Source organism: Coregonus clupeaformis, chromosome 2, assembly GCF_020615455.1.
Source record: "Coregonus clupeaformis isolate EN_2021a chromosome 2, ASM2061545v1, whole genome shotgun sequence".
Lineage (NCBI taxonomy): Eukaryota > Metazoa > Chordata > Actinopteri > Salmoniformes > Salmonidae > Coregonus > Coregonus clupeaformis.
The window spans coordinates 4,656,090-4,671,145 of record NC_059193.1 but is presented as its reverse complement, the minus strand read 5'-3'; the positions used below and the strand labels follow the sequence as shown (position 1 = coordinate 4,671,145).

Genomic DNA, 15,056 nt, shown 5'->3' with positions numbered 1-15,056 from the left:
GGCTGCCTCCTTGTCCTCTTCTCTCCTCCTCTGATATGGCTGCCAGGAAACCGGTTAGCCCCAGCATCGTGTGTGGACTCCAGTCAGAAGAGAGTGGCCCCCACCTCCAATCTTTAAGACCCCCAGCTCTCTTTGCCAGCTACTGCTGCCACTCGGGACCTATGCTACTCTCTGCATAGGAGTTTTTGCACCTCTCCTTCACAGGACAACACAGGAGCTCTACCTTTTGAATGTGTTTTTTTTTTCTCCCACTCCTCGTCCTTTCTTTTCCTCTTTGAGTCTTCTCTGAGTGTCACACTCATGCTCTCCAGCCGCCTCTCTATTTCTCTTTCTCTCCACCTCTCAGTCTCTTGAGGGTTGTTCATGCCGCACAGGGACCTTGCTGACAGGTCTGACACTTTTGAGTAATTTTGCATCAACCCTTCCCCTGTCTGAGAGGATGAAGGAGCAGGAACATTGGAGAAGATGATACTTTGGGCTGGCCTGCTCCCCTGGGGTTAAGGAAATTGTCAATGGTAGCCACTCAATGCCACATAGAGCCTCATCTCAACAGGAGAAGTACTGGAATAATAAGTTTGGTTCACCACAAGATTTGAGTTCCAGTGCTGTCTTAGCTGTGCAGTCAGACTGGACTCCTGTGGATCTACTAGTGTTCGTGACTGTGTGGAAGTAGCTGTGGAGTACCTGGGTCTGTGCATCTGGGATAAGTAATCATGGGCAATGCCGCTGGGAGTATGGATGTGCCACTGGGGAAGGAGGTGAAGACGGTGTCCACCCCCCCAGGCTCAGGGGCCCCCCAGAAACAGGCGGCGGGCCTCAAACTCCCCATGCCTGCCGAGGAGGAGTTAGAGGAGCGCTTCAATGCAGTGCTGGTGAGTCTGATGGCTGAAGACACACACACACAGGGCCCAGAATATAGCGCCTGTGAGGGCACACATTCAATTTTACGCACTCCCATACAGAAACAACAAGCAAAACAATACAAAGAAACAAAGAATGCTGAACATGTGCACATTCCTCGGACAGGCTTATCAACGAGCAGGGTACATAATGTGACTGTGGGAGGACAAATAAGAAGTCCTTTATTATCTGGTTTACAGTAGTATTGAGTTCATTGTATGGTCAGTTGGGGATGGATAAAGAGGAAGTTCTATTCCATATTTGCAGTGGATAAGGTATAATAAAAGTTAGCCATTAAACACAATTATACCACATGAACTGTGAGCCTGTGACAGTACATTTCTTTGTTCAAGTTTGTAGTTCAAAGATATTAATGAATCCCAATTAGTTGTACAATTTCCCTTTTATAACTTCAGTTTTGGTTTGTTCTACCTACTGTAGTATTAAAACGTTAGGCAAGCCACTTTTTAAAAGATGGCTTTCATCAATATTACTGCAGTAATGTTAACAGTAAATCCAGCCATTCACTTCCTAACCAACTAATGCTAATTTCCTAGTACTCGATGACAATTCCTCAACAGAATCAATTGCAAGTTGGGCATTCCTCGACTCCGTAACTTGATGTTCTTGTTACTCCCTTCACTGGGCCTATTTGTCCTCGGTCTGCAAAAACATATTATAGGCTGTGGCTAAGCAACTCGTGGTCATGTTGACAGCCAAAAACCAATTGGGCAACATAATAGCTCAGCTATGTTTGATATGTTGCTCAGTGGAGTCAATGCCATGGTATATCATTAAATGCATTCTTGTTTTTAATCTCTCTCGCACATCCATCTCTTTTATCTCAAGTGACTGCCTAATCCTCAGTCCATACCTATTTGTTTGCCCTATAGATTTGCATCATAGATATAGAAACAAATAGATGGTGAAAGAGAAGAGAGCTGCCTGACTGTGTGTCCTTAAAACTTCTCTACAATGTCAATTTAACACTTATATAGGCTAACTTGGTTAACTTCACATTTTCATAGAAATTACATTAGTGAGATAGCACAGTAGTTTGTTTGTGCACGTGTCAATCAATGTGCAATTGCAGCTGCCAGATGACACTGATATTCATACTATGATATTCATTCATGTCAGTCTCATGGTTAGTTTTACTCTGTCAAAATCAATGTCTACTCCTGTAATTCAAAGCAATCTAGAATGTCGACTAGATTGCAGATAATCAACTGTACAGAAACGATATCTGAACATGGTGTTATTGTGAGGAAGGTGTGCATTATTCTGGTCAGAAAGTATTTACACCCCAGACTTTTTCCACATTTTGTGGTGTTACAGCCTGAATTTAAAATGGATTAAATAGATATTATTTTGTCACTGGCCTACACACAATACCTCATAATGTCAAAGTGGAATTATGATTTCTGAATTTTTACAAATTAATTAGAAATGAAAATCTGAAATGACTTAAGTCAATAAGTATTCAATCCCTTTGTTGAAATAAGTTCAGGAGTAAAATGTGCTTAACAACTCACATAATAAGTTGCATGATTTTTGAATAACTACCTCATCTCTGTACCTCACACATACAATTATCTGTAAAGTCCCTCAGTCGAGCAGTGCATTTCAAACACAGATTCAACCACAAAGACTAGGGAGGTTTTCCAATGCCTCGCAAAGAAGGGCACCTATTGCTAGATGGGTAAAAATACAAAAAGCAGACATTGAATATCCCTTTGAGCATAGTGAAGTTATTAATTACACTTTGGATGGTGTATCAATACACCCAGTCACTACAAAAGATACAGGTGTCCTTCCTAACTCAGTTGCCGGAGAGGAAGGAAACTGCTCAGGGATTTCACCATGAGGCCAATGGTGACTTTAAAACAGTTACAGAGTTGAATGGCTGTGATAGGAGAAAACGGAGGATGGATCAACAACATTGTAGTATTCCACAATACTAACCTAATTGACAGAGTGAAAAGAAGGAAGCATGTACAGGCCCCCTGTAGCTCAGTTGGTAGAGCATGGTGCTTGCAACGCCAGGGTTGTGGGTTCGTTTCCCACGGGGGGCCAGTATGAAAATGTATGCACTCACTAACTGTAAGTCGCTCTGGATAAGAGCGTCTGCTAAATGACGTAAATGTACAGAATAATATTCAAAAACATGCATCCTATTTGAAACAAGGCACTATAGTAATACTGCAAAAAATGTGGCAAAGCAATCAACTTTATGTGCAAAGTGTTATGTTTGGGGCAAATCCAATACAACACATTACTGTGTACCACTCTCCATATTTTCAAGCATAGTGGTGGCTGCATCATGTTATGGGTATACTTGTAATCGTTAAGGACTGGGGAGTTTTTCAGGATAAAAAAGAAAAGGAATGGAGCTAAGCACAGGCAACATCCTAGAGGAAAACCTGCTTTCCACCAGACACTGGGAGATACATTCACCTTTCAGCAGGACAATAGCCTTTTTTTTTACTGTATTTTTTGCCATATTCAATATTTTATCAAATTATTTGTTGATAACTAAAGGGGTCCTAAAATTCAAAATCAAATAGCTAAATGATCCATGGTATGACCATCTTAAAACAATTCCATATGATAACTTAGTAGACAACCCATAAACTATTTACATACATTATTGACTTTCACATTAGGTGACTCGGAGAGCAAGGCATGAAGTGGCAGTCTCCACCGTTCTCTCCTCCGTAGTAGCAAGACGGAGATGGGTGCAATTGTAGCCCACAATTCGTGGCATTCTTGCATGTGGGCAATGCTGCATCATTTTTAGTCTAGGACTCTGGTACACAGGTGGGAGAGCACCAGTACAGTAGTAATGCACCATAACGTTGGATGCCAACCGCCGATAAACCCCACGGAAGAATGGGGGGGTTAGTTAGCTAGCTAGGACACAGGTAGACAGTGTCCTTCGCCCCCGCCTGTCAGGCACTGTTTTCCCGCAGTTCTGTTAACAACGGCAAGGGCAGGTGTTCGGCAGGCATTAGCGAAGGACACTGTGTGCTAGTGAGCTAGTTAGCTAGCTAGGACTCCAGTACAAAGCATGCGGGATAGGTAACTAGCTAGCTAACAATAGCTAGGACACCGGTAGACAGTGTCCTTCGCCCCCGACCCGTAGACAGTGTTGGGCACTGTTTTCCCGCAGTTCTGTTAACGCCGGTGAGGGCAGCTGTTCGGCAGGTGTTAGTGAAGGACACTGGGTGCTAGCTAGGAGGACTCCGGTACACAGCAGCCAGGAGGTGGGTCAACCCTGGTAGCTAGCTAGGACAACTGTAGACAGTGTCCTTCGTCCCTGAAAAACTCAGGCTGGGTATTCTAACTGGAAGCATACTATTGATAGTACCAAAGGATTTGCTAGGCATTCATCAAGCAAAGAGCATTTGAACTGCACTGCACTTGTTAATGATCGGCAGCTGGCAAGCAATGTGTGTCGGCGATTGTGGACATGATTTAGTTTTTTAAACCAGCAACCACTAAGGGGGACAGTGGACGCAATAGAGTCGAGGGGAGTGGGGCAGTGGACTTTTTCTGTCTGTGATGGAATGCAATCGGAAAGTATTCAGACCCCTTGACTTTTTCCACATTTTGTTATGTTACAGCCTTATTCTAAAATGGATTAAAATGGATTAAACCCCATAATGACAAAGCATAAACTGGTTTTTAGTCATTTTGGCAAATTTATAAAAAGACCCTGAAATATCACATTTACATAAGTATTCAGACCCTTTACTCAGTACTTTGTTGAAGCACCTTTGGCAGCGATTACAGCCTAGAGTCTTCTTGGATATGTCGCTATAAGCTTGGCTCACCTGTATTTAGGGAGCTTCTCCCATTCTTCTCTGCAGGTCCTCTCAAGCTCTGTCAGGTTAGATGGGGAGCGTCGCCGCACAGCTATTTTCAGGTTTCTCCAGAGATGTTCTATCGGGTTCAAGTCCGGCCTCTGGCTGGGCCACTCAAGGACATTCAAAGACTTGTCCCGAAGCCACTCCTGTGTTGTCTTGGCTGTGTGCTTAGGGTGGTTGTCCTGTTGCAATCAATTGAATATACAACAAGTGAACATAAGCATTTTGCTACACCCGCAATAACATCTGCTAAACACGTGTATGTGACAAATACAATTTGATTTGATTTGATCAAGTTGTAGCAACATCTCAAGGATGATCAATGGAAACAGGTCGGCAGGTAGCTTAGTGGTTAAGAGCTTTGTGCCAGTAACCGAAAGGTCGCTGGTTCTAATCCCCTGGCCGACTAGGTGAAAAATCTGTCGATGTACCCTTGAGCAAGGTACTTAACCCTAATTGCTCATGTAAGTCGCTCTGGATAAGAGCGTCTGCTAAATGAGTAAAATGTAGCTTAGTGGTTAAGAGCGTTGTGCCAGTAACCGAAAGGTCGCTGGTTCTAATCCCCTGGCCGACTAGGTGAAAAATCAGTCGATGTACCCTTGAGCAAGGTACTTAACACTAATTGCTCATGTAAGTCGCTCTGGATAAGAGCGTCTGCTAAATGAGTTAAATGTAAAAATGAAACAGGATGCACCTGAGCCCAATTTCGAGTCTCATAGCAAAGGGTCTGAATACTTATGTAAATAAGGTATATATATTTATAATTTGCAAACATTTCTAAAAACCTGTTTGAGCTTTGTCATTACGGGGTATTGTGTGTAGATTGTGTGTATATTTTGTCTCAGCATTTGAACGTTATGTTTATTGTGGTATAGTGTGATATAAGCAGAATTCAATATATTTCCTTTGCAAGAACCCCCCAAAATTGTGCCCCCTCTCCGATTTCAACTGCCCCCTTAGTCACTTTATCCTGGTGCCAGGTCTGGTTAGTTGGCAATAGCAGCCAAGTATGTTCGCGATCTTATTTGTGCTTATTATACACAAGTGTCAACTGTCAAGGCCAACAGTTTCCACATACTTCAGCATGTGAAAAACCTTCCATAGCAAAATATAGCTAGCTTCCTTTGCATGTAGCTTGCCTCTTATCTGACTGGTAGTTAGCTACTAGCACTGTTGCTGCGCAACCCAAGTGCTTTGGTCTGGTTTTAGAACTCTGAGATTTGGCTGAAAATATGTTAGCATTGTCAGAAATGCTACAAAAAGGTAGCACATAGTTGGTTCTTAATGGATGGAAATATGCACGTGAGAGCGATAAATTATACATTTTATAAAAACTGTTGCACCTGCAAACGTATTCAGTCCAAATGGATCTAAGTCCAATTTTCACCTTATGGACGCTGTAGCCTCGTTTTAATTGTCTGGCGACCCTAATGCTAACGACCTTGTAAAAAATCAGGTACAAGGGTTTTCAGTAACGGCTAGACGGATCATGACGAGAGGCTCCATTAAACTTTATTTTTCAGAATTTTCATAGACATTTGTGTCATATTGGCTTAGATATGATGGTAGGGAAAATTGAATTTAACATTGAGCTTCAACAAATCCATACAGTGCATTCGGAAAGTATTCAGACCCATTCCCCTTTTCCACATTTTGTTATGTTACAGCCTTATTCTAAAATGGATAAAATTCTTGTTTTTCCTCATCAATCTACACACAATATCCCATAATGACAAAGCTCAAACAGGTTTTTAGAAATATAAATTCATGAAAAATATAGAATAAAGTATTCAGACCCTTTGCTATGAGACTCGAAATTGAGCTGAGGTGCATTCTGTTTCCATTGATCATCCTTGAGATGTTTCTACAACTTGATTGGAGTCCACCTGTTGTACATTCAATTGATTGGACATGATTTGGAAAGGCACACACCTGTCTATATAAGGTCCCACAGTTGACGGTGCATGTCAGAGCAAAAACTGAGCCATGAGGTCGAAGGAATTGTCCGGAGAGCTCCGAGACAGGATTGTGTCGAGGAACAGATCTGGGGAAGGGTACCAAACAATTTCTGCAGCATTGAAGGTCCCAACGAATACAGTGGCCTCCATCATTCTTAAATGGAAGAAGTTTGGAACCACTAAGACTCCTAGAGCTGGCTGCCCGGCCAAACTAAGAAGGAGAAGGGCCTCTGACAGAGCACCAGAGTTCCTCTGTGGAGATGGGAGAACCTTCCAGAAGGACAACCATCTCTGCAGCACTCCACCAATCAGGCCTTTATGGTAGAGTGACGAGACGGAAGTCACTCCTCAGTAAAAGGCACATGACAGCCCACTTGGAGTTTGCCAAGGCACCTAAAGGACTCTCAGACCATGAGAAACAAGATTCTCTGGTCTGATGAAACCAAGATTGAACTCTTTGGCCTGAAGGCCAAGCGTCACGTCTGGAGAAAACCTGGCACCATCCCTACTGTGAAGCATGGTGGTGGCAGCATCATGCTGTGGGGATGTTTTTCAGTGGCAGGGACTGGGAGACTAGTCAGGATCGATGGAAATATGAACGGAGCAAAGTACAGAGAGTTCCTTGATGAAAACCTGCTCCAGAGAGCTCAGGACCTCAGACTGGGGCGAAGGTTCACCTTCTAACAACGACCCTAAGCACACAGCCAAGACAACGCAGGAGTGGCTTCGGGACAAGTCTCTGAATGTCCTTGAGTGGCCCAGCCAGAGGCCGGACTTGAACCCGATCGAACATCTCTGGAGAGACCTGAAAATAGCTGTGCAGCAACGCTCCCTATCCAACCTGACAGAGCTTGAGAGGATCTGCAGAGAAGAATGGGAGAAACTCCCCAAATACAGGTGTGCCAAGCTTGTAGCGTCAAACCCAAGAAGACTCGAGGCTGTCATCGCTGCCAAAGGTGCTTCAACAAAGTATTGAGTAAAGTGTCTGAATGCTTATGTAAATGTCATATTTCCATTTTTTATTTGCAATACATTTGCAAAAAAATCTAAAAACCTGTTTTTGCTTTGTCATTATGGTGTATTGTGTATAGATTGATGAGGGGAAAAAACAATTTCATCAATTTTAGAATAAGGCTGTGACATAATAAAATGTGGAAAAAGTCAAGGGGTCTGAATACTTTCCGAATGCACTGTATATTATTATGGGGGCTATCGCCTCCACAATAATTACCTGAGTCAAGCCACCACATGAGGATGAGATGTGGCCTTAAGTATGTTAGCCAAGTGACTCACCATGTGGGAGACATGCCTACACTGCTTATTATCTTTAAGAAAATATAACTTTTTTATATATTTAGTTTTGACCACTTAAAAGAAATGTGGGCATGTTGTAACAATATTCACAATATTGCTTAGCCTACTTGTATCCAATAATCTCAGAACTCCACAAGTGTATTAGGCTTTGGACTGAGGTAGATACCTTGACAGAAGTTCAGAACTAGGTATGTGGAACTAGGCTATACTCTTAACTACAGATGTAGGATCTTAATTTGAGCCAGTTTGCTACAGCAGGAAAATAATCCTGCAGCAACAGGAAATGTTGATTAGTATGTGGATTATAATTAATGGACATTTTTGTAGGGATTGATACATTTTTCTGAAGGGAAAATTAAGTCTGAAATGTTATAGTGGAAATTACATTTTAGTAATTTAGCAGACACACATATCCAGAGCGACTTACAGTTAGTGAGTGCATACATTATATATTTTTCATACTGGCCCCCCATGGGGGGCCATGCTCTACCAACTGAGCTACATCCCTGCCGGCCATTCCCTCCCCTACCCTGGACCAATTGTGCGCCGCCCCATGGGTCTCCCGGTCACGGCCGGCCTGGATTCGAACCAGGATCTCTAGTGGCACAGCTAGCACTGTGATGCAGTGCCTTAGGCCACTGCGCCACTCGGGAGGTAATTACAAACTTCAGAAGCCTTTCTAACCAGTATGAAAAATGTATGCACTCACTAACTGTAAGTCGCTCTGGATAAGAGCATCTGCTAAATGACTCAAATGTAAATGTAACCTCAAATACACTACAAGTTTCCATTGCAGGAAAGTTCTCCTTCAACAGGGTGATCAGATTAAAATCGTATGTGGTTCTTACCCATTGGTCTCTGTCAACCTTGTTTGATTTGCTTGGTTAAAGCTATTTGATTGCTCATTTGCATTCATTTACATGCATGAACTGCCTACCTCATCTATCTACACTCAGTTCAAATGAAGACTATTTGTAGGCTAAACTGAGAATTCATCCAAAAACCTTGCTCGTGCACAGGCAACTCCCAACCCCACTTTGCTCTGTAATTTAATATGACTCCAATCAAATGAAAGAGTCTACATTATAGAACACCTTTGCCTGGTCATTAATAAAAGTCCATAATTTACATAAGCAGCTAAATAGGCAGTTGAATAAATGCATTGTATTGCTCCATATGTCACAACTTCCTCCGAAGCTGCCGCCTCTCCTTGTTCAGCCAGGCATCGGCGTTCGTCGTCACCGGCCTTCTAGCCACTGCCGCTCCATATCTCATCATTCCATTTGTTTTGTCTTGTCTATTACACACACCTGGTTCATATCGCCTCATTAGTACATGTATAAGTGTTCCCTCTGCCCCCCTTGTCCTTGTGGGTGATTGTTTAATGTGAGGAGAGAGTTGCTCGGTTGAGCTACGTGTATTTTGTATTGCCGGGGTATATTTTCCTTGTGTGCCTGTTTTGTTCCAGTGTGCCTGTTTTGTGCACTGGACTGTTTGACGCTATCCAGCGTAACTCTGTACTACGGAATAAACTCTGTATTCTGTGATTTACCCTCCTGCGCCTGACTCCTTCAAATCACCTATCACACCATAACTCATTCCTGAGATATAAACAGATTCCTACTAAGGTTTAAATCATGAGGATAATCTAATATGTGGTGAGTATATTCAATGTTATCGCTCCATACATGATTGAATTGCTACTGTATATTATTTACAGACAGTGTACTCTAACCCTACAGTTCATGTCTAATTAATTGGTTTCCATGATTCAGAGGCAGGGAGAGATAGGGGGGCCAGCTACTGTAGGGCAGTAGTGGGGCGCGTGTGTGTTCTTGAGAAATTGAACACTGGTCTGGAGTGAGGTCTAGAGATCAGAGTTGTTGTTGTTGTTGTTGTAATGAATCATCTTGGCTCAAGGGCTTGGGCATACATCCGGTGCCATCTGCTGTGCTGTCAAATCAGGCTGGACATCCCTGTGTTTGTGTCTGTGTGTCTGTCTTTGTATGTGTCTGTGTGTGTGTGTACAGTAAATTTGAGTACTGAGTATACAGTATGTTTTGCATATAACATACATGTATCAATATGTCTGCTTGTGTTCGAAAATTCATGTTTGTATATAAGGTGCACATAAGCACATTCTCCTGTGTATGAGACTGTTCCTTTTTTTGCTACATCACTCTATCGTGGGGAGCACTAAAGATAGATCGTCCCCCTACATTGTACTCCCCTCTCCACCACACACCCCCTTACCCGACGCCCCCGGACCCACCCCCTCTTCATCTAATGCTGAGTGTGCATAGCAAACCTCAGATGTGCCAAACGTCCTACTCCGACTTTATACCGAGCAGGCTGGTTGGTATGCAGGGATCCCTCTACAGTGGGCGATCTGTGCTACAGAGAAAGACATTAAAGGGAAATGTCACCGCTGCTCTATTTCACTATATATGTCCATTAATATGTTAATAACATATCATATGTGTCATAAAAATCGAGAAATTTCCTCACCGCACGCAAATACGAGCGTTTCTGCATCTCACCTTTAGAAACGGGCCATTTACATTTCCACGGGCCATCTACATTTACTACTGTAGTGTATTTTGTTAATGTTTTTCAGTGGAACCTGAGAGGATGTTTATTTTAGTGTCAGAGGGAATTGTTTTAGTGTGACGCCACATACAACAGACAGGGAGTGTGTGTTGTAGACAGGGGATTGGACAGTAAAGGGAGCCACCCATATTTTGGGGAAGATTATATATACTGGGTTTAAACGAAGAAGAGGTTAGAGCAGACATTACAATGTGGGAACCACTGCTCTCCGGGTGATCTGGACACCTGTACACTTATGCTGAAATCTTGTGATATGAATAAAACTTATGATCAAGGTTCAGTATGAGCAGACTCCTTTGTTTAACAGCAATAACTAGCAACATTGACTCGACACTACACCACACTATCCAGAATTCATAGCAATTTCAGGACGCCCCGTTGAAAGTGGATCAAGTTGATGTGTAGTCCCGTGTACCTCAGTTGGTAGAGCATGGTGCTTGCAACGCCAGGGTTGTGGGTTCGATTCCCACGGGGGACCAGTATAAAAAATGTATGCATTCACTAATTGTAAGTCGCTCTGGATAAGAGCGTCTGCTAAATGACTAAAATGTCGAGAAATGTCTATGTTTGTAGCCAGCACTTTCAGCCAGAGGATTTTGAAACTGAGGTCATCGAACGTTGAAAAGTGATGCTATTCCATAAATTTCCCGCTTCACTTCAAATAGGAAGGCATCCAATCAGTCAGCACAGCAGAAAATAAACCAAGTTGAGGTAACATAGCAAACCTTACCTAGCTAGAGAACTACATTTGTTTATCTAAACCAAAATCTAGTTAGCTGGCTTTCATAATACGCTGTGTAAACATTTGAAAGCAAATCAATGTAATTAGCCAGCTGCTATCTGGTGATGTGTTTTGCAACTTTGCAAGCTAACGTTAGCATCATTATGTTTTGTTATCTACAGCCTACCGGACCGTATCTAACAGCTAGCTAACTAGCTAACTAACTACCGCAGAGGCTAACGTGACTTTATGTTATATTTAGAGTCTAATCCCATCAACATCTGCAGTGGCATCAACATCAAACTCAGTACCAGGAACTATCGTAAGTCACCTTTGCTAAATATTTCCACAACTCCATGATGAGCAAATAAATATACTGCCGCTATGCATAAATATGGTCTGTGTCTTGTTGTCATAGTTGGTGTGTTTACAAGTATGCTACAAATTCTACTGTAGTTTTCGCTGTATTATGGAGGCTTAGTTGAAGTCTAAATTGGAGAAAAGGAGCTATTAGGTGTGGGTGACTGACTGGTGTCTGTTAGGGGTGGGTATTGTGTGTGAAGGTTAGTATGCATGATCTATTGACATGAGTGGGGTGGGTGGATATAGTACCTTGTTGGATGTGTATTAATGGGGACAAAGTAGTAAAATTAGGCTAATCACGGACTACTGTGTGTCCTACAGCCTAATCCTGCTGCTGATAGCGATGACCTTGACACCAGCTTTAGTAGTACAGAGCCTGTCCTATTTGGATGAAAGCTTTCAGCCGGGAACAAGCTCAAGCTCAACATCATCTGACTCTGAAACAAGCCAGGACAGCCAAAGGTATTTATGAAAGAACAATACCCTCTTGAGAAAACAAAATCACAAATAAACTAAACTATCTACAAGCCAAGTGCTCCTCAAACCTACTTTTCACATCCTTGCAGTCAGTTCTTTGGCATGGGGGATAGGGGCTGTTAGTATATTTATCTAGCCTATTCACTCAATTGTTTGGCACTGCTTGTCAACTCAACAGCACAACTGTATGCGCTCATACACAACAATACACGACTAGACTGTCTACAAGTCAAACTTTTCTCATCTTGTTAACAGTCCATCTCAATGCTCCATTATTGACTATGAGTGTAACAAAACACATACCAGTCTACGGGACCCTTTTTTGTTTACAGATGATCAGTCTTCATGTTTTACACTTCCTCATGATCAGTCTTCAAGTCTTTCCAGGAGACTTACAGTACAAACAAATCTTCTGCAAGAGGTCGAAACAACATCACCACAGCGCCAAAGCCTCCTAAACCAGCTGCCATTATCCAACACAAGAAGATGTGCACCAGCTGAAAAGTATTCTGGAACCTGCCTGGAACATCCAACCAACACAACATCCATATTCAGTTAGACTGATGTTGTAGTATATTATAGAATACCTAGTATGCTCACAACTGCATTGTGGTATGGATATGGTTAGTTCTAATGGTGTTTTATATAATATTTTGTGACTAAATGATTCCAGCTGCATCAGAAACCAATAAAGTGTTGACTTCAACCTCTGGATCAATTCATTGTGATATTAATGGCTTGGTATTTGGATAAACTAGCTCAATCATAGCGAAAACAAATGATGCAGGGAGTTGGTGTACCATTTAAAATGTAATTTGTTGGCAAGTAAACATGTTTCAATAAAACTGTAGATTAGTCTTTCAATATAGCAAATAAGTAGACATGGCTTATATTCAAGACAAAGTTTATTTGCTCTGGAGACCAAGGTGAGTTTACACAGCAGTATGCAGGAACAGTTATGGCAATGTATGACATATATACAGTAGAAGAAAAATATACTACTATGATAAATACTATAGTTCTAAAGAAAAGGAAATACTTGCATATGGTGTGTTTGGGTGGTGCTGTGAGGTGTTCGCAGTCACTTTGATACAAGTGGAGATTGTTGTTATGGGACCTTTCACATCTTCTATTGAGAGTCATCAACTTTTTTGTAACCAAGTAGTATTGTCTGTGAGAGAAAGACAAAAATGCTATTAGACATTCATGGACAATTGTTGTGTAGTGTCTGTATTCCTACTGTAGCAGCATGATGTATAATATGAGACATCTGACAGTCACATGTTAGCTAGCTAGCTACAACACACAGGTATAGTTACTCCAAGACTAATGAGACATCTGACAGTCACATGTTAGCTAGCTAGCTACAACACACAGGTATAGTTACTCCAAGACAAATATGAGTCATAAAGCCAAAGTCATTCCTTTAGTCTTTGTCATCATCATCAAAACATTTCTCCAGTTTTTCTCCTAATGAGATGGACTGAGGTTAGCTAGGCTAGTTAGCTAGCTAGCTATAATGTTAGACTACAGAACATTTTAGGTATAGCAAACATAGCTAGCTTAACAAAATTGTACTGTACTGAACAACACTGCCTCGTGTAAAAAGAGAGCTTATATTGCTAGCTAGCTACCCACCTTACTCGTTTGTCATTTACCCTCCTGAGTCCTGGTCCTCCTGGTCTAGGCTGCCACCTCTGTTTGCTGGTCTCGCAATATTTTTCTCGCTGTCTCAACTCCTCTTCAATGTATTCATTCTCAAATAAATAGGGCTGTATGTTCCTATGTAAAATAAAAAAATAAAAAAATTGGTGTCCAGCTATTCTTGGAAAGAGGAATCTTCAGAAGCAGCCATTGTAGCTAATTATTTAGCAATCTCAGACAGACAGTGCACGGTAGCTGCAGTGAACCTGTAAACTAGTACCGCTCCATTTCAAAAAGCCTGCCTTCGATGGTGGGAACAAGGAAGTAGGGCTCCCGTCAGGTTGTAGTTATTACAAAGCTAGGGAAAATGAGTCAAACTAGATATCCTGCAATGTCCTGACAGATAGGAACATCATTGAGACAAGTCCAATGGCTCTAATTAAACAAGGACAACCATATCTACTTGCTGCTAGCGTGATTGTGCTATCGGCTAAACAAAAAGGCCACAATAATTGCTACAAAACCTGACTCCATTCATTTTTAGATTTTTAGTCATTGGTTGAACTCTCCCGGTGCTAAAATAAATAAAAAAATACAGCTATAGTACATAATTATGTCCTCTCATCACTCAGAATTACCCTTACGAGAAAAGACTGCAGTCAGAGTGCAGTATAATTGTCAGGAGGTGATGTGTACGCGGCGAGTGAAGTCAGACGCAGGACACAGAGAATCAGGTTGACTACTTTACTGAGCGTTACGTACAAAACAAACGTCTCCAACACTGGAGGGAAAAACACCATATGCGTAATCCGAAGTAGTAGCTAGGCCGAACATCAACAAGACAATGAACAATAACACACAAAGCCCAAACGTAAAACAAGGGAACTTATATGCTACACAATCAACACTAATATGCAACAGGTGTACTAACTAGACAACACAAGACAAACACCGAAAACATCGATCGGCAGTAGCTAGTACTCCGGGGACGACGAACGCCGAAGCCTGCCCGAGCAAGGAGGAGGAGCAGCCTCGGCAGAATCCGTGACAATAATTGCAGCACACTGTAGTAAACTGCAGTTAGAGTGCAGTATAACTGCGGTGTGCTGAAAATACTGTGTCCAAAATAACACAGTTCTTTTACTCCAGTAATTTTGCTGTGTAACTGCAGTTACAGTGCAGCATAACTGCAGTTCAATT

The 15,056-nt window shown here is 42.0% G+C and overlaps 1 protein-coding gene across 1 annotated transcript in view; it reads left to right on the top strand.

The window, feature by feature from the left end:
- The window catches only part of LOC121586352 (formin-like protein 1), a 62,655-nt gene continuing 47,599 nt past the window's right edge, over positions 1 to 15,056 (top strand). The window contains exon 1 of the mRNA XM_045225954.1: positions 1 to 872. Coding sequence (XP_045081889.1) covers positions 714 to 872 — 159 coding nt within the window. The 5' untranslated portion in view covers positions 1 to 713. The remainder of the gene's footprint in view (positions 873 to 15,056) is intronic.